The 18,204-nt window shown below is 44.9% G+C and overlaps 1 protein-coding gene across 1 annotated transcript in view; it reads left to right on the plus strand.

Moving 5' to 3' along the window:
* MAPK1IP1L (mitogen-activated protein kinase 1 interacting protein 1 like) overlaps positions 1–18,204 on the plus strand; it is a 118,064-nt gene that overhangs the window by 63,257 nt on the left and 36,603 nt on the right. The window contains exon 3 of the mRNA XM_078659838.1: positions 11,452–12,414. Within this exon, the coding sequence (XP_078515964.1) occupies positions 11,452–12,414 (963 nt within the window). The remainder of the gene's footprint in view (positions 1–11,451; positions 12,415–18,204) is intronic.

Here is an 18,204-nt window from a genome sequence, read left to right on the forward strand (position 1 = left end):
AGTACAGCAAACCTTGAACTGTATTCGCCCCCGTAACGGGAGCCAATGGAGCTGATAAAGCAGCGGTCGGGAGGCGGTCCTGGGAGGAGCGTTCAGGATCAGGCGTGCTGCTGTGTTCTGGACAACCTGTAGCCTGTCGAGTGCAGCCTCATTGGCAGACATCACTAGGCCATTACAATAATCCAGGCGACTTAAAATAAGTGCCTGGGTAAGCGTCTTCCTGGTCGAATCAGGGAGCAGGGGGAGAATGCGCCGCAGCAGACCCAAAACATTGGAAGCAGGAACCTGCTGTCTGTGCGGAATGCTCCTTCATAGTGAGGGCCTGCTCAAGGCGAACACCTAGATTTTTAACACAGGTTTTTGGAACGGGCGGGGTACCTAGGTCAGTGGGCCACCAGTCAGGGGTCCACAACAGTTGGGCTTCGCCAAAAAACATGATCTCCGTCTTTCCCACATTGCACTGAAGAAAGTTACTCCGCCTCCATTGTGAGATGCATCTCATTCCCAAAGAGAAGGTGGCCTGCACTGATGGAGTGAACTTTGCGAATGAGAAAAGCAGCTGGGTATCGCCAGCATAGGAGATCGGGGTAAACCCAGATTAACAGATTGGCCAAGGGAGCCACATAGATGTTAAACAGAATTGGGCTTAAACAGGAGCCCTGTGGTGCTCCCTTGGACATCTCTGTTAGACCAGGGCAATAGGGACCAAGGTTAACCGCCTGTGAGCGAGAGGATAAAAAACCCGTCAGCCACTGAAGGGCCGAGTCTCTAAGTCCGATCTCCTCCAATCTCCTGAGCAGTATTTTGTGGGAAACCGTGTCAAACGCGGCGGATAGATCCAACAGCACCAGAATCGTAGAATGGCCTCTATCTAGGGTCGTCCAGTTGTCGGTGACCGCTAGTAGGGCTAATTCTGTGCTGTATTTAGGTTGAAAACCTGATAAGTGATTGAGATGGATCAAGACTACCCGTCTGTTCGACATGGTTGGAGAGATGAGTGTTTATATGCTTCTCCAATAGCTTGCCCAGGAAAGGCAGGAGGGAGATAGGACGAAGATTAGAGAACTCGGTTAGCGGTGCCTTGGTGTTCTTCCGGATAGGCATAACCTGTGCTGCTTTCCATTCCAAAGGGACCAAACCCTCTTGCATGGAGAGATTGAGAAAACATGCAATGGAGGGGGGACAGGTGACAGGCAAGGGAAGCTCTAATTTTTGCCCGTAGATTATCCAGAGGTGATCCTGATTGTACTTTGCGGATCAGTATCTCTACCTCTGCCTGCGTGACCAGGGGGAAACTTCCGAACATTTGGGTGGCTATCTGCACAGGCACTTCAGGGGGCATAGAGGTGATTGAACTATTTTATCATAGATGATCTCAATTTTTTGTGTGAAAAAAGTGCCAATGTCATTGCACAATGTTTGGGTGGGGGCCCCTGGATTCTCACATGCTTTGGGGTTGGTGAAGGATTGTAATACACGGTATATCACCTTAGGGTCGTTTTGGGCCTCATCTAAATGTAAGGCTATATGGACTTTACATGCTGCCCTAATTTTCCCATGGTAATCGGCCAGAGCTGTATAAAGTCGATCTCTATCTTCCTCAGACGGTACCGTTTTTCATGCTTCCTGCAAATTTGTTTCTGTGCATGAAGTAGGGGGGAGTACCAGGCATTCTGGGGACGCTTAGGAGTGCTAGGGAAAAATGCCAGAGGGGCTAACTGATCAATAGCACGAGACTGCAAGGTTGTACTTGGCAAGCGCCTCTTCGATTGTATCTGATTCCAATATCCGGGGCTCTACAAAAGAGGTTTTAACGCCCTCTGGGGTAACTCTCTTCCACTGTCTACATAGATAAGGGGAGGCATGGATAGTGTTGGTTCTCTTCCTAGGGGCCTGAATGCAAAATTCAATTGTTGCATGGTCAGAACATGGTAGAGACTGAGGGAATTTGCAAGAGACATTGGGAGTGGCTAACTCTGTCAGGAGCGACCCTCTATCCACATTGGAATCACACTCACTGTGTATGTTGAAATCGCCCAGCAGCAAAAAGTTGCTGCTCGTGATCACATACGGAGCGATTAATTCAGTGAGTTGAAGCGGTAAACCATTTAGAGGGCCAGGCGGCCGATAGACCAAAGCTCCCTTCCAGCTCATTTGGGACGAAAAGTCTATGCGAAAAACCATCACTTCCATGATCGAGTTGCTGTGTTGGGCACCCAGATATCTGGCTCAGAAGCGTATAGGTCAGCGGAGGTGCAATCTGGGTCTAGGGCTTTCCTAGAGATGATTTGACTTCATGGCTTTAAAAGAATCTTCTTGGGAGATCTCAAGTAGCTCTAGCTTCCCTACCTCATTCTTTCTTCTATGGTATCTCCTCCACCCGCCTCAACCCCTTCAAAGTTTACAAACAGTTTTCCAAAATATTGAAGGCAATTTGGTAGTGGTGTTCCCTAAAGGGAATAACCGCACATCAAAACGTAAATAAATGTACAAAAACCATGTGTTCAGGGCACATTAAAATCAAAGTTGGTGTAAATCCAGCAGGGGTGCTATAAGGACCAATGCCACTCACTACCCAAAATGACTAGAGCAGATCAGTGCGACCTGCCGACACATTTATCAAAATAGGAAGGTCCGAGCAGCACAACCCAGTTTTAACAGTTAAGAGATCTTGTCAGTCTCAAGATTATTAAATACAATTAGCCTATATAGTGCAAGTATTGTATAAACACATTTTCAATTGTATCAGGACAAGATAACCAAGTCGAAGTATTTGTACGTGTGGTTTTCTTTGTCCAAATTCAAGCATACGGTGCAGCCAACACGTGATTCGTCTGTACAAGTTGGTACTCACTTTTTCAAGGCTAAAGACGGTCAGTAATATCCTGAACGGTTCAGGTCGCTTCAAGATAAATGGTCAGTAACCACAAGGTAAACCAAATTCCATAGGTCAGAAGCAAAAGCGCCCCAGTATAAAATAAGATAAAGGGCGGTGAGATGCTCAATGTCCTGTGAAGAGCAATCAAATAATGTCTCCCCGCTAGCGTCCGTTCCTAAATATTCAAATTGTGTCTTGTAAAGGCATGAAAAGCAATCGGAGATGATGTTGTCCCAATTATAAATAAGGAATAGGGAGCGTGACCTTGCAGGGGCATGAAAAGCAATCAGAAATGATGTGGTCCCAATTACAAATGAGGAATAGGGCGTGCGATCCGACGATTCAAGGAATGTATGTTAAATCATATATAATATGATTTCACATACATTTTGGAAAACTCGACCCACATGGATGGGTAGAGTTTTCCAAAATGCTCGACCCATCCATGTGGGTGAACATTGAAGACTACTGTAGATACCAAGGACCGACTTCCGTGCACGATGATACCCCAGAACGTCTTTGTATCACCTGTTTTTGCTGCTGAGTTTGTTTCTCAGCTTGTTCTAACACATTCTTATAGTAATCCCTAGCCCCTGGGATGGCACCATAGTCTTGTGATTTTATTTTTTTTAGGAGGGAAGATTTTGCTTCTTTGCACTTATCATACCAAGGATGTGTTGTTTTAATGGCTTTTCACCACTTTCTCAGGTACCCTCTGAAATTGGGTCCATAACCCGTTAAATAGGTCCTCATGTTGCGTAACAATAAAATTCGGGGATCCCTTTTGATCTAGCAGGTGCTCCATTTTACCCAGCAAATTGCTTACTCTTGTGTAGACCTGTCTCAATATATCCGGATTTGCTTCGCCAAACTCCCACTTTAAGGCCTTTTTGTTGTTGGATAGAGACTGATCCTCCATGATCCCCCATGAGTGAAGGTTTGAGAATCTCTGCTCCAAGGCCTATATGGCCTGTCAGTCCAGTTTAAGGGTGTTGTGATCACTATTTGGCCTTTCTAGGAATAGTGTATCCTTCATTAATTACCATATGTTTAGAGGTAGTGCTCGCAACGGCCGACGGGAGCACGGACGGGGTTAATATTGTTTTTTGTTTTTTACTCTAAACACAAAATAAATATGGATGGATATAGATAAAATGAGCAAAAAAAAATGGATATACACGGAAATGTAAAAAGAAAAAATACAATAAAACCGATAGTTTAGGTGTGGGTAGAGATAAAGGGAGGTAAGGGTAATTTTAGGGTGTACGGGTGAGTAGTGGTAGAGGGAGGTACGGGTAACTTTAGGGTTTACGGGTGAGCAGTGGTATGGTCTGTATATGGTTTCTTTTAGCCACCAAACCTTTACAGTGTCTCATGTGCATACGTATTTAAAATTTCATTTCAGTTTTTGTAAAAAAGAAAATCTACTCCTTCACCCTTTGTCCCATCCTTCTTCTCTAGCTCATCACCCTTTGTCCCATCCTTCTTCTCTAGCTCATCCCATACCTTTCTGACTACTATAAACTCCCAAACACCCTTTCTCATCCTACCCCCTTCTTTTTAACAAAATCACCCAGCTATTTCTATAGCAAAGTTTTTAAGCATAGAACTAGAACAATGCCATCCTAAAATGAACAAAAGCAACCCCTTAACAACTTTGCTGTAGAAATGGCAAAAGACTTTGTCCCTTTCTATTTTGGTGTGGATCGAAGTGCGCTAATCCTATGCTTAAAGACATTGATAGAAAGGCAAACATTTGAGGTGAGCAGATTTAGAGTGTTGCTAGTGTTGAGGGTGCTCTTTACAGGAGCTGCTTTCCACCTAAACTTGAAAACTAACCAAAGTTCTCTGCTTCTTTTTTGCATAATTTATGTGTCACTCTATGCCTGAAAGGGTATTGTTTCGGTGTGTGTGTGTGTGTGTGTGTGTGTGTGTGTGTGTATGTGTGTATATATATATATATATATATATATATCTATCTATATATATATATATCTGGGTATATAGATCTACCAGAATAGCATGGAAGAAACTAAGGCGGAGGAGAGAGAAAGGAGGGTTGGTGTTACCTGATCTACAGTATTATGCTTGGGCATTTCAACTCACTCATTCTCGTATGTTGTTGAAAACGCCAAGTTATAAAGGGAGTGGAGCTATGTTGAAAGGGGCGGGCTACCAGCTGAAGGGGGTATGTTTAAATTTGGAGATAAAAAAATTCTTTAAAAAAATTAAACTTAAGGTCCTGCAGAGTTTTGCCAGAATATGGGTAACGCTAAGGAAGGTGACAGGTCTCAGTTACTTCTCTAAATTGACACCACTTTGGGACTCCGCAGGCTCCCCAGAATGCCTTAGTGAAATGCTGGCGATCCCACTTAGAGACGCTGGATTTAAAGTATGGGGATACTTAGTCAGCAATGGAACATTTATCTCATGGGAGGATCTAAAAAGGAGAGTAAGTAGTGGCCTCTCAAGATTTAAATATATCCAGTTACATAGTTGGGGACAGTCCCAGTTCAGAAAGGAGAAATGCATTGGTGAGGGAACCAGCGTGGAGCAACAGCTGGTGGGAAGGCCAGTAGGTAAAAAGGAGGTCTCCTATTGGTACTGGGCTATAGAAGAGGAGGTGGACGGGGAATTCAAGTTGGCTGATGAGCTGTGGAGTGGATTGTTGCTTAATGAACAGTGTGACCATCAATGGCAGGAATCTTTCAAAGTCCTCTTTAACTTTGGGAAACCAGCATGGTTGAGGAGGAATCACTTATTAACGGCTCATCGTGCATACCTATCTCCCCTCTGGTTATCAAGAATTGTCTAAGGCTCTCCAATCAGCTGTAAATAATGCGGGTTGGTAGAGGCCTCGGACCTCCACATGTTTAGACTATCCATTCATCGAGGCGTTCTGGGAAGATGTACAGGAAACATTGGAGAGTAGCCTGGGAGTAACAATTCAAATTGACTTAAAGCTAATCATTTTTGGCTTAAATACCCAGGTACGAGGACCAGCTAGATTCCTTTTATTATTCGATCTTACTGGTAAGAAGACCAATCTGCAAACATTGGGTAGACCCTGTCCTTTCCAAACACTCGGATTGGTTGACTTCTTTGTATGAAACATCTAAAATGGAAATGGCCAGAGTATGTAGCAGGAAGATGATCGCATACTGGGACTTGTTGCAGTGGAGATTTTTTTTTTTTGTCCAATGATTATGCCTATTGGACACTCCTTGGACCAATCTGGATATGCCCATGGGTAATGGGGCATCGAGAAGGTCCGTAGGGTCTTTTTAGATCAATCAATCAATCAATCAAACGAATTTGTAAAGCGCACTACTCACCCGTAAGGGTCTCAAGGCGCTGGGAGGGAGGGGGGAGCCGCTACTGCTCGAAGAGCCAGGTCTTGAGCAGTTTCCTGAAGGACAGATGGTCCTGGGTCTGCCGTAGGTGTGTGGGGAGGGAGTTCCATGGTTTGGCCGCCAGGTAGGAGAAGGATCTTCCTCCGGTGGTGGTTCTGCGAATGCGTGGGACAGGGCGAGGGCGAGGCTGGCGGAGCGGAGCTGGCGGGTGGGTGCGTAGAATGTGAGGCGGTTGTTGAGGTATTTGGGGCCCATGTCATGGAGAGCTTTGTGTGCGTGGGTGAGGAGTCTGAACGTGATCCTCTTGCTGACGGGGAGCCAGTGCAGGTCTCTCAGATGGGGAGAGATGTGGCTGTGGCGTGGGATGTCCAGGATGAGTCGTGCCGAGGCGTTCTGTATGCGCTGGAGTCTTTTCTGGAGTTTGGCTGTGGTTCCAGCGTAGAGGGTGTTCCCGCACAATGGCCAGATTGGTTTTATTCACAACCACACATATTAGTGCCACTTTACAGTTTACCAGTGAAGCGATACTTTCGTTTTCTCCTCTTTCTTTGAACAACATTGTTTTTCCCAGTGGGGAAGTACACTATTCCTGGAGGTACTGCAATACTTGGTTGATGCATAAAGTAGAAAACGTTTAATGTGATCCTTATTATCAATGGTTTTCATTATTTTAGTTTAATCAATGTGTACTGTGGCTCTGTGTTCAGGAATGTGGTATTTTTAAACCATACTGCTTCCATTTTGTAAGGCTATAAGCAATGGGCATTGAAACAGGTTACTTTCCGTCCTGTGGCATGTTCTTAACTTGTCAGACAAAAACACTCCATTATTTCTGAATATTAGGTGTAAAAGCGTTAATGAAACTATGTTGTTCCTGCTTATATTTTGGATGCTTTACTTAATCTTGCATTCCCGAGTGTTTGCTTTTTCCAGGAAGCTTTTTTTTTTCTAGCCAGCATATTACTCGTCTCCCCTCCCTCAAAACCCATTTCCCATTTTCTGTTTCTCCAGCGCCGCAAGGTCATACGAACGGCAATAGCTATATGCATATATCATCACGCGACTGCATACAACAACCAAAAGTAAACAAATTGCTATTTTCAAAGCCAAGAGATCAATCCGGAGTGATACCTAATCTCCCTCTATCGATGGGAAGTGGCTTTTCTGTCTGAAAATACACCTCTTCTGGCTGATGGTACCGAGAGAATCCAAGGGAAGAGCCCATGTCATCCTAGCCTATTGAAAAGGAGAATGTACAGACGGTCTGCACACTATGGGTACTGGCGAATGAGGACAAAAAAAACAGATGTGGTTGCTGATGTGGTTGCTTCATTGGTGGTTGCTGTTGTGGCTGCTGAAGTTCCTGCTGTCATGGATTACTTTTACGCATTACTATTGGTGTCACTACTGTGGTGGAAGCTGTCATTGCTGAGGTGGTCCCTGCTGTGTTCACAACTGTTATTGCTGCTGTGATTGCAGGAGTTATGGAATGTATTATGGCTTCTTGATGGTGCTGTAGTCACTGCGTTGTTGAAGCTATTGTGGGTTCTGTGTTGCTCCAACCATTGTGGTAATTGCTATGGTTGATGTAGAGTAGTGGCTACAGTTGTGGGCAATAGTCTGGGTGCTGCTGTTGTCTTTGCGCTCCGGCTCTTTAGGAAAAACTTAAAGCCTAGGTTATTTAGACTAGCATATCACTGCTGATATAGCTCAGTTTCCTACTTTCTTAACTCATATTCTCATGTATGTTTCAGCGCCAAGAAACCGTTGCTGAAAAAGCACTTTATTAAGTATAAATAACACAAATGGGAAAGAGCACGAAAAGAAGCCAAGTTCACCACGGTGATGTTCTATAGAGATTGGGGACTGCAAACATCATCTCATGAGAATATTTTTTTTTTTTTTTTTTTTTTTTCAAAAACCTTTATTGTACCGTCCAAGTTACACAGCGGAATGCCTACAACCCAACGGGCTGGCCGCTATAACAGTTCAATAGGCAGTATGTAGCATGCAACTTGTCGCGTAGTCACAATTGGCATTGGAGGATAAAGATGGCTATGCCACAATGAAAGGTACAGCGTTATGCAATTTAAATCAAAGAATATATAGGTTTTTGGGTTTTTTCCTCTCACGAAGACAACAACGAAACAGATAAAACCAAAACATCGGAATCACAATTCGATCATATGGTGAGTAGTGTTAAGCTTTAACAGCTTTCCCATGTAATGTAGTCCCTTGGTACCCCCCCCCACTCCCGCTGTCCCATCCGGTGCGAGTGTCCTCATGAGAATATTTTAAAGAAAAAATTTAAATTATTTAGTAAAATCTTGCAGGTGTTAGCGTCACAGACTTGAGGGAGATGGATTAAGGACCTAGTGAAAAGCAGGTTATAGACCCGGTCCACAACAGTAGGAATATTTTTTCCAGCTACAGTGATTATTCAGCATGAATGGAACTCCTACATTTTTTGGCTTTAGTGACCTGCGTCAGTATCAAAAGTTTCCCTCATAGACCATATTATTTACATCCAATAATAACTTCGCATAATTTCCAATTCAATTCAATAAGTACACCTCTAGACACTAAGGTTTTATTTCAAAATATATTTTTAATTTTCAAATTTTGTCATTATAAATATTTTTTATTTTTTCTCTGTTTTATTAAATTAAGTCAATTTCTCAAATACCAAAGTGAAGGCTTTAGTCCTACACTACATATGTTCATGAATACATATATTTCTTATACTTCATGCTATTTATAAAAAACACATAAAAAACACATATTGTTGTCTCCCCCTGGATCACTTCACTCATTCACACTTATATCAACTCTCATACTACTCCTTTCACTCTCAAAACATCAATACAAACTATATCACCACTTGGTACTCAAGGAGTCTCAATAAAAATGTATGAGACCCAGCACTAGAATGGTCTACGCGCGTTTCGGTGGGTTAATTGATGTACGACAACCACCTTCTTCAGGACCTTGTATGATATATCTCTTGTGGATTCAAGGGGACATGTGAGATTTAAAATTCCAACATCCCAATGGTGTAGATTTTTTCTAATGACCAGAATTGTCCGTTTTAGAGTTCGGGGGATCTTGTTAAAAATTCTTGCCCAAAAGACATCAGGTCCGTAAGATATCCATAATCCGCTTTCCTGTGCAAATATTACTAGTGCTCAGTGATTGTATCGTCCTTGGGAATTGTGTCCTTGTAAATTCCGATAGATCACATCTGTCAGTTGGGTATTTGCACAAGTGACTCTTGATGGTCCAGTAGTATTATTCCAATGCCTTTTGTATTTTCGAATGTCCGACCCTCGTAGTCCGTCACCCCGTATCGCCTCCAAAGAGGCGATACGGGGTGACGGACTACGAGTGTCGTACATCAATTAACCCACCGAAACGCGCGTAGACCATTCTAGTGCTGGGTCTCATACATTTTTATTGAGACTCCTTGAGTACCAAGTGGTGATATAGTTTGTATTGATGTTTTGAGAGTGAAAGGAGTAGTATGGGAGTTGATATAAGTGTGAATGAGTGAAGTGATCCAGGGGGAGACAACAATATGTGTTTTTTATGTGTTTTTTATAAATAGCATGAAGTATAAGAAATATATGTATCCATGAACATATGTAGTGTAGGACTAAAGCCTTCACTTTGTTATTTGAGAAATTGACTTAATTTAATAAAAGAGAGAAAAAATTAAAAATATTTATAATGACAAAATTTGAAAATTAAAAATATATTTTGAAATAAAACCTTAGTGTCTAGAGGTGTACTTATTGAATTGAATTGGAAATTATGCGAAGTTATTATTGGATGTAAATAATATGGTCTATGAGGGAAACTTTTGATACTGTTGTATGTTTCTTCTCCTCTTTTCCCTGACCACATTGGTTTCATAGAGGGGGTCCCCAAATTTTGCATTTAGTGACCTGCGTACCAGAAGAGGAATTTAAGATTATTCCCTACAGGATCTTAACTATAATACCGCAGAAAGCCATTTTAGAAATCGGACAAATTAGTTGTAACATTTTATATGACAAAGCCTCTGCAATATGAATGAATGGAGACCCTACTTTTAAACTGCATGGTAATTCCATCAGTGCTAACCTCTGAATGTATGAAGTGTTTAAAACTGCAGTTGTGTTTTTTTTTTTGCCCGTTGAATTAATTTGTGTGGGTTTTTAAAAAAAAAATTTGCTTTAAGTTCCAACCTGTTCATTGAATTTGCTACTGAAATAAAGACAATTGACTGACTGATGTGAGTGTTTTACGTACTGCATAAAGGGCAACTTGTAACTTAAAACAAGACTGTACCCTGTTGGGCAGGAGGGTTCTTTAGAATACTACTTGAGAAGTGTCTGTCATATGGAAGCGAATAACTTGCAGCATTTTTAAAACGTTCTGAATCTGAAAAGTATTTGCGCATATAGGTCAGACTTGCACTTGCTTTTATCTGTGAGTAAGTGTACTTTTTCAATTCACCCAATATGATTTTACACTATTAAACTGATTTGTGTTTGCTTAAAACTATGAGCAAGAATAGAGGGTGCATTTTGCAGGGTTGGAATGTCATGTGATTTTGTGAATGCCAACAAATGGATGTTCATAAACTCCTCCGACTTCCTTATCTGGAAAATATTAGCAGTTTGCTTTTAGTTAACTCTTCTCAAAAGAAGAAATAGAAGGGAACATCTTTCGAATTGATGTGGCTATGAAGGATGTGGTTACCAGACTTAATCCTAGTACATTTTAATGAATTCAAAAAAGTAGTAGTCTATATCCCTGCAAGGTTGAAAACCTCAGTGTTTATTTTTCCTTTTTTTGTGAATCTGGCACAAACAAACTGTGAACCCATGAATTGTGTGAGGTATAAAAGGAGTGCAGAAAATGTGTATGGACTGCGACTTTAAAATAGAATTCCTTGTGCCATTTCAATGTTCTTTTGGTCATGTTGTAATTGACTCTAGTTGAGGCTGGTGTTTCCTCGTCTATCATCCAAGGTAAGTGGAGACTTTCTTTTTTACACTGTTGCTCTTTCATAGTCATTGCCTCTTTTCACTGGATTTCTGTTTAGTGTATTGGAATGCAGTCTTTTTACTATAGAAGGAAGTAGAGTGGTAGCATTCCTGTAACAAGTGCACATTTTTAAAATACTGATTCTTTTAAGCAGTTATCAGTTAAACTATTGTTTTTGTTTTATCTTAGTTGGCAGATGCTTTACCAGATTCTACTAAGCACACAAACGTAAACAACCCAAGAAATGATTCCCAGGGATGGCCAAGTTCTAATGCTTGGGGAAATACACCAACTGCTCCCCCGTCTTCTGGGACACAAGTGCCTGCACCTACTGCACCATCTTCAAATGCACCATATGGACCAACCCCAACTGGCCCTTATCCTGCTGCACCGTACCCTCCTGGACCGGCTGGACAGCACCCTCCTGGACCGGCTGGACAGCACCCTCCTGGACCGGCTGGGCAATACCCTCCTGGACCTGCTGGGCAGCACCCTCCTGGACAATATCCACCTGGACCTGCTGGACAGCAACCCTCTGGCCCTGCTGGGCAGTACCCGACTGCTCCTGCTGGGCAGTACCCGACTGCTCCTGCTGGGCAGTACCCAACTGCTCCTGCTGGACAGTATCCGTCTGGGCCTGGCGGACAGTACCCACCAGGACCTGGTGGACAGTATCCCTCTGCTCCTGCTGGTCCTTATCCTTCTGCACCTGTGGGACCTTACCCATCAGCCCCTGCAAGTGCACCAGGATTCCATCCGAATCCTGCCCCTCCTGGGCCCCCTAGTTCATATCCTGGTCAATCTGGGCCTTCTTCTGCCCCTACTGTGCCATATCCTACACCGAATGCTCCATTTCCTGTACCTCCTAGGCCATTTGGCCAAACAGATCCAGCTGCCCCTTCACCTCTCGGGCCATGGGGCTCCATGCCATCTGGGCCGTACGGATCAACAATGGGAGGGCAGTATCCAGCACCAAACCTGCCTTATTCAACCGCAGGGCCATACTCTCAGCCAGCTGGAGTTGCACCTGCAGTACCATGGGGTTCCGTTCCACCTGGGACATGGGGTCCTCCACCACCAGGCCAGTTTTCTGCTCCTCCGGGGTCATATCCAGCACCAGGGCAGTATGCTCCATCAGGCCCATCTCAACATGTAAGTATGACAATTTTCCTATTTTGTTAAACTATTCCCATGATTTGCTAAATTGTGAAAGATAGCAAACCTACTTTGCCAAATTGTGACCGATAGCAAACCATTTTCTTAGATTCCTGCATTACAAAAACAGCTCAGATATTGCAAGGCACACTATTTAGCTTCTAAAGAAGACACATTTTTCAGTTGTACCACAACACATTTTGTTTACATTCTATCTTTGTGCCGGATATATTCACAAAACATCTATTTTTATTCAGTTCAAAAACACACGTTTTGATACTCTGTTGTCCAGTTTCTCATTTCATTGCTGTGAAAGGTCTAGATAATATTAGTGTGCTGTATCCTTTTCGTTCAAATTTGTGGGCTGACCAAAACAGGTTTTTGTTTGTAGTGTAAACCCACATGTGTACTCATCTGGTGTGACACATATGCATGCATGTGTGCGCAACTGCCATCTTGTTTGTTATCCCAAGATGGCCATGTTCACTGGTGTCCATTTTACTGTACTGTTCCAACATGGCAGGCATCCATATAGAAACAAAGTCAAAATAAATATAGTGTATTGGAGCATGTAAATATTTATGAGAGGTGTGGTAGTATTTTGCAGCTACTGGGCAACATATTAAAAATATACATATATTTTTTAAAAGACTGAATTGGGAATGGCCTAAGACCCCTGGATCAAGTTATACAGGGTTAGGTTTGGGGTTTAATGTCCTATCGCTGGTGTGAACATGGTGTATTATGGATGGGAATTACTTTTCTGAGTAGTTCAAATCCACTACATGCTGTGTGCTGATGCCAATCTGTGGGAAAAGCCAGTCAAACCACAGTAGCAAATGGATGACCGGTACTGTACAAAAATAAATGTTCATCGCATGTGGCGCTATAGATGCACTTGCTGTGCATACTCCTATCATTTAGTTTCGGGCTCTGACCGTTGGAACTTGTTTTTCTACGAAGAAGTCTTTCGAGTCAGGAGGTATCTAGGACTTCTCCTTTAGTTTTGAATGTTCATGAGCACCGATTCCATTGTTAGATTGTTTTTCTCTGCCATCGGATCAGAAGTCTTGACGTTGCCCCAGTTCTTGACATGTTCAACAGTGAACGTTTGTGGTCCTCAGTCCTGTTTCTCCCATTCCCATCGCCGAGAAGATGCCCACTTTGATGGTTGTCTCATTTCCTTTTTTCCATTAATGTGCTCCAGACACTGTTGCTGAAGACAGTCCTCGCTGCCTCAGGCGCTCTGTCCCCCACACCTTCATTCCTGTTATTCTTTCAGTTTAAACACAGGAGTTCAGAAGGCCAGAAAGAGGCCGGAAAGGGGCAAGCGCTGCAGCACCTTAATTAGCAGTTCAGGCGGAGCCTTTCTGGGGAGGAGGATGGGGCCTGAGTGGGTCACACAAGGTCTGCAGGTAGGTAGACGGGGGTGCCGGGATTTAGATCAGTGAGCCTGGAATGAGACTCGTAGGTGACCTTAAAATGGAGGAAATAAAATGTTTGGTTTGGTTCAAAACAATCTGTGGCGCACATGGGAGGGAGGTGCTGGGTGTGTCTAAGTGCCCAGGACTTGATGGAAGATTGAAAGGCAATCCATGTCCTTGCACAGCCCCACTGTGTTTAAAATTTGCAAAATAGAAAATTATTAAAGCAAAGTACATTAGTCAAAGGCTTTGCACAGCTCTTAGCAGGAACATAAACCTACTGAGATTTTTCTATACTATTTGTAAATTGGATAACGCTGTTTGTGACCACAAGTTTTCATCAGCCTGCTTTTGCATGCAGTGCTGCTGCACCAGAGATGGCTTCCAGGCGCTGAGAATTATTTTTTTCAAGTGGCTGTTGTGTGTAAAAGCGGCTGTCTGCAAATATTTCCTTTTAGCACGCAGGACATTTTATTTCCTCCATTTTAAGGGCACCTACGAGTCTCATTCCAGGCTCACTGATCTAAATCCCGGCACCCCCGTCTACCTACCTGCAGACCTTGTGTGACCCACTCAGGCCCCATCCTCCTCCCCAGAAAGGCTCTGCCTGAACTTCTAATTAAGGTGCTGCAGCGCTTGCCCCTTTCCGGCCTCTTTCTGGCCTCCTGAACTCCTGTGTTTAAACTGAAAGAATAAACCTCCACGGTTTCCAAATTCTTGTGTGCAGCATCCTGACCTTCACCCCCGGTAATTACACTTATTGTCTCAGTCAGTGGTTCCTAAACTGTGTGCTTGGCGCGGCGCCCCTGACAAGTGTTGATGGCGCACTGGGGTGCCGCGGCGCACACATTGGAAACCACTGGGCTAGTCGTTAGGTAATCCCGAGTCTCGGGAACGGCCTGATGGTCGGGGCTATAGAGGGAGTGATAGAGACATCGAAATTCTTGAACAATCTGGGAATCCAAATGGAGTTCCTCTCCGGTAGAGCTTCTGAGGAAAGGGATGAATCCTGCAACCGCCCTGGCACGCAGCTTTTGTGCTAGCACCTTCTTGCATATGTCACCTTCCAAATAGAACTTTTGCCATAGGCGGATTAGGGCATATTCGGCCGTATCAAGATCGAGAGGTTTATGGGGGGGTTTGTTTCTTTTCCATCTCGCGCCGAACCGGAGGGGCCCGGTATGCTTGTGTATTGCTTCCAATTCTGCCAACTCCTGTTCAAGAGGTAAGCGAACCTCTTTCCACCTGCGTGCCTCAGCTGATGAGATGGCCATGAACTCCCCACGTATGACCGCTTTGAGTGCGTCCCATACCATTGCCAGGAGGTCGCTCCGTTGTCGTTAAATTGTAGGTGGTCTGTAATCTTGGCACGCACCTCCTTCACCACAACAGTGGAGTGTAGAAGACCCACGCGTAACCGCCATCTAGCAGGGGCATACCAAATCCCCTCAGGGTGCAGGGAGAGGGAAACATGTGCATCATTCGGCAGGGAGCGCCGAGCAATTGAGGCGTCTTGTACCCTAGGGAGGAGTGCGTTAAAAACCAGGAGCATGTCTAATCTTGCATAAGTTTTGTTTGCTGCCGAGTAGTAGGTGTAGTCTCGCATGTCGAAGGCGCCAGATATCATGGAGGCTGTTCTCAGCCAGCCAGCGCTTTCCCTCGTAAGAGAGAGCCCCTACCTGTGTGTAGCGTTGCCCTGATCAGTTCCACTCGTTGTCTATCACTAGATTGAAGTCCCTACCTACCACTAAGGTGGTGTCGCGGGAGGCTAGTCCCTCCATGAGATTCCTGCGGAAGGAAGGCCTCTTGCTGTGTATTGCGAATGTGTATGTTAAATAGAGTTAAAATAGTGGAGCCCCATTGGATCCTAAGAGCAAAAACCCCCCTTGGAGTCGTAGAAGGTAGGTAAGACCTTACCCTCAAATTTAGCCCCTAGCAAAATAGCCACACGGTTCTTTTTTTCCACCCCAAAGGACCAAAATAGGTGCGGAAAGCATCTGGATTGCATGCAGGGAGTGTCTTTAGCCAGTAAATGATAGGATCGCAGTGCGCTTCGCAGGGTGATTCAGGCCTCTGTCATTCAGGCTAACGATTTTGAGGCCTCTAGGCATAGGCGGCGGTGGGAAGCATGTTTACGGAACTCTGGGAGCGCTTCACAAGAGGCGGGCTGGAGCATGCGAGGGCACATACAGGGGGCAGTGGTCGCATTACAAGATATAGAGGCTCCTCAAAGAAAAGAAACCCCAACAAGAACACAACAGAATCTTTACAACCCAAGAGGGTACAGACCCAGAATAGAACCAGAACCATGAGTTGACCCATATTCAGACAAAGCGCTACGTGTCAAAGGCGTGGGACAGTATAAAAAGGGCAAGAGACCAAAGTTTGTCTGGTGGAAAATATCGGCGGAGGGAAACGGGACATTGATGAAATGTCTTCGAACAAAATACCAGGCGGCCTATGAGCCACAAAGTGGATTCCAGGGAGTCAAAGGGCGGGCCACTCCTGGGGCCCCTCCTGCTCCTCAACGGTTACTGCCATCTCCTCAATGTAAGTGGAGGTGGTTCACGGGGTGCAGGGCGATCTTGGGTCTGTGAAAGGGTGGAGAGCACCGCATTACGCTCTTTTGCCATCTCTTCCGGGCCTGGTTTTGTGGAGGCTGACGGTTTGCCAACCGTCTGCCACCAGGGACGTTTCTTCCTGTGGTGTTTTAAGGGGCTGTCCTTTGTCGCCGGGTTCACATTAGCATCAATTCCTAGGAGATCCATAGTATCGGCGGGGGAACTCATCTGCCTCAGCTTCCCTTGGTGCCTAAAGATGATGCGGAATGGGTGGCCCCAAGAATACAGTATCCCTTTGTCCCGGAGATAGGATGTGACGACTCAGAATTTCCTCGCTTAGAGTCGACACTGCCAGGTCCTGGAAGAGGGCCGGTTTGTGCCCTGAAAACTGAATCGGTTGGACCGCTCTAGCCATATGTAAGATCTACTCCTTAAGCTGAAAGTTATGCACACAAACCAACACATCGGGCGGAGGGGCTTTTCTGCCCCTGGGGAGGCCCACTCAGTGAACGCGGTTCATCTGTATCTTTTGTGGGCAATTTTCACCCAAGATTTGCTGGAAGAGGGACAGGAAATAATCTCGCAGGTCATCGCCTTCTGCCTTCCAGGGCACCGTGTGGATGCGGATGTTATTTCTCTGTGACCAGTTTTCAAGATCCTCCGCGTGGTCCTGGAGGTCCAGATTTTGGTCCCGTAGACGAAGGACCTCCTGCTGAAGTTGGTGCAGATCATCCTCTCTCGCCAGTTCGTGCTCCTCCAGTGCAGCCACTCTTTCACCAACCTCGTCGACATCTCGGCGCACCTCCTTGTGGTCGGACGCGAGCTGCCCTTTCAACTCTAAGATGTCTTCCTTGATGGCAGAGAACAGCTCCAGCATGAAGGCCTTCGAGGCCGGGCTATCTGCCTCGTCAGTTGAGTCTGTGTGCCCCTGATCCTTAGATGCTCCTTGAGATGATTCCGAGGCTCCAGGTTGCTTGAGCAATAGTTCCTTAAGGGACTTTTCCCTTCGTGCTCGGGCTGAGACCATCTCTGCAAACTGAGGCATAGAATGTGAGTGGAGAATGTTCGCAGGCCAGAAGTCGCACCTCAACCCCTATTACTGAGTTGTGCTCGTGATCTAGGTGTGGTCTTGACTTAACACCGTCCCGGGCGTGTGGGGGTGGTCGTCTTTTTATCTCCTTAGAAGGCCATGATGTCCCTATTGGTGGCGCCCATCACAGAAGCACCCTGCACTGTGGATCAAAGTGCCTGGGCAAACGTTGTATGGGGTGATGTTAAGGGCCAGTAGCAGCTCCCAAGGGATCCCCGTCCTACGTTCGATAAGGGTCCTGAGTGTTGCCTTGCGAGGGAAGCTGACCAGAGCACAGAGCCCCACAGCCACACAGCTGCGAAGATGGGGCGGGAGGGAACCACCGACCCCTCCAGAGGCTATCTTGTAATGTTCTAAGTCTTCCAGGATCGATGTCGGAATGTCGCGTGGGCGCATCCACAGGTCCAACACCCAGCGCCCCAGCTCTGTGCGGGTCACCAAAAAGCAGCCAGCCACTGAAGAGCGAAATAAGCAAATTCACACAAACCTACCCCATTAACCTGTGTTATGTTGGTCTGTTCAGTTTTGAGGTGATTACATTACCTCATGCATTCGTTTTAGATTTAAAATATGTATTTTTATATGTATATTTTTGCCATGTCTAATGTGGCTATTATGATGGCAGTACAACATTGTCTTCCTTTGTTCTGATCTTTATTGGGGAAAAAATTAAATTTTGTTGCAAATCTACGCACTGTGTTCTTATGAGCTC

This window comes from Lissotriton helveticus, chromosome 9, assembly GCF_964261635.1.
Source record: "Lissotriton helveticus chromosome 9, aLisHel1.1, whole genome shotgun sequence".
Taxonomy (NCBI): Eukaryota; Metazoa; Chordata; class Amphibia; order Caudata; family Salamandridae; genus Lissotriton; species Lissotriton helveticus.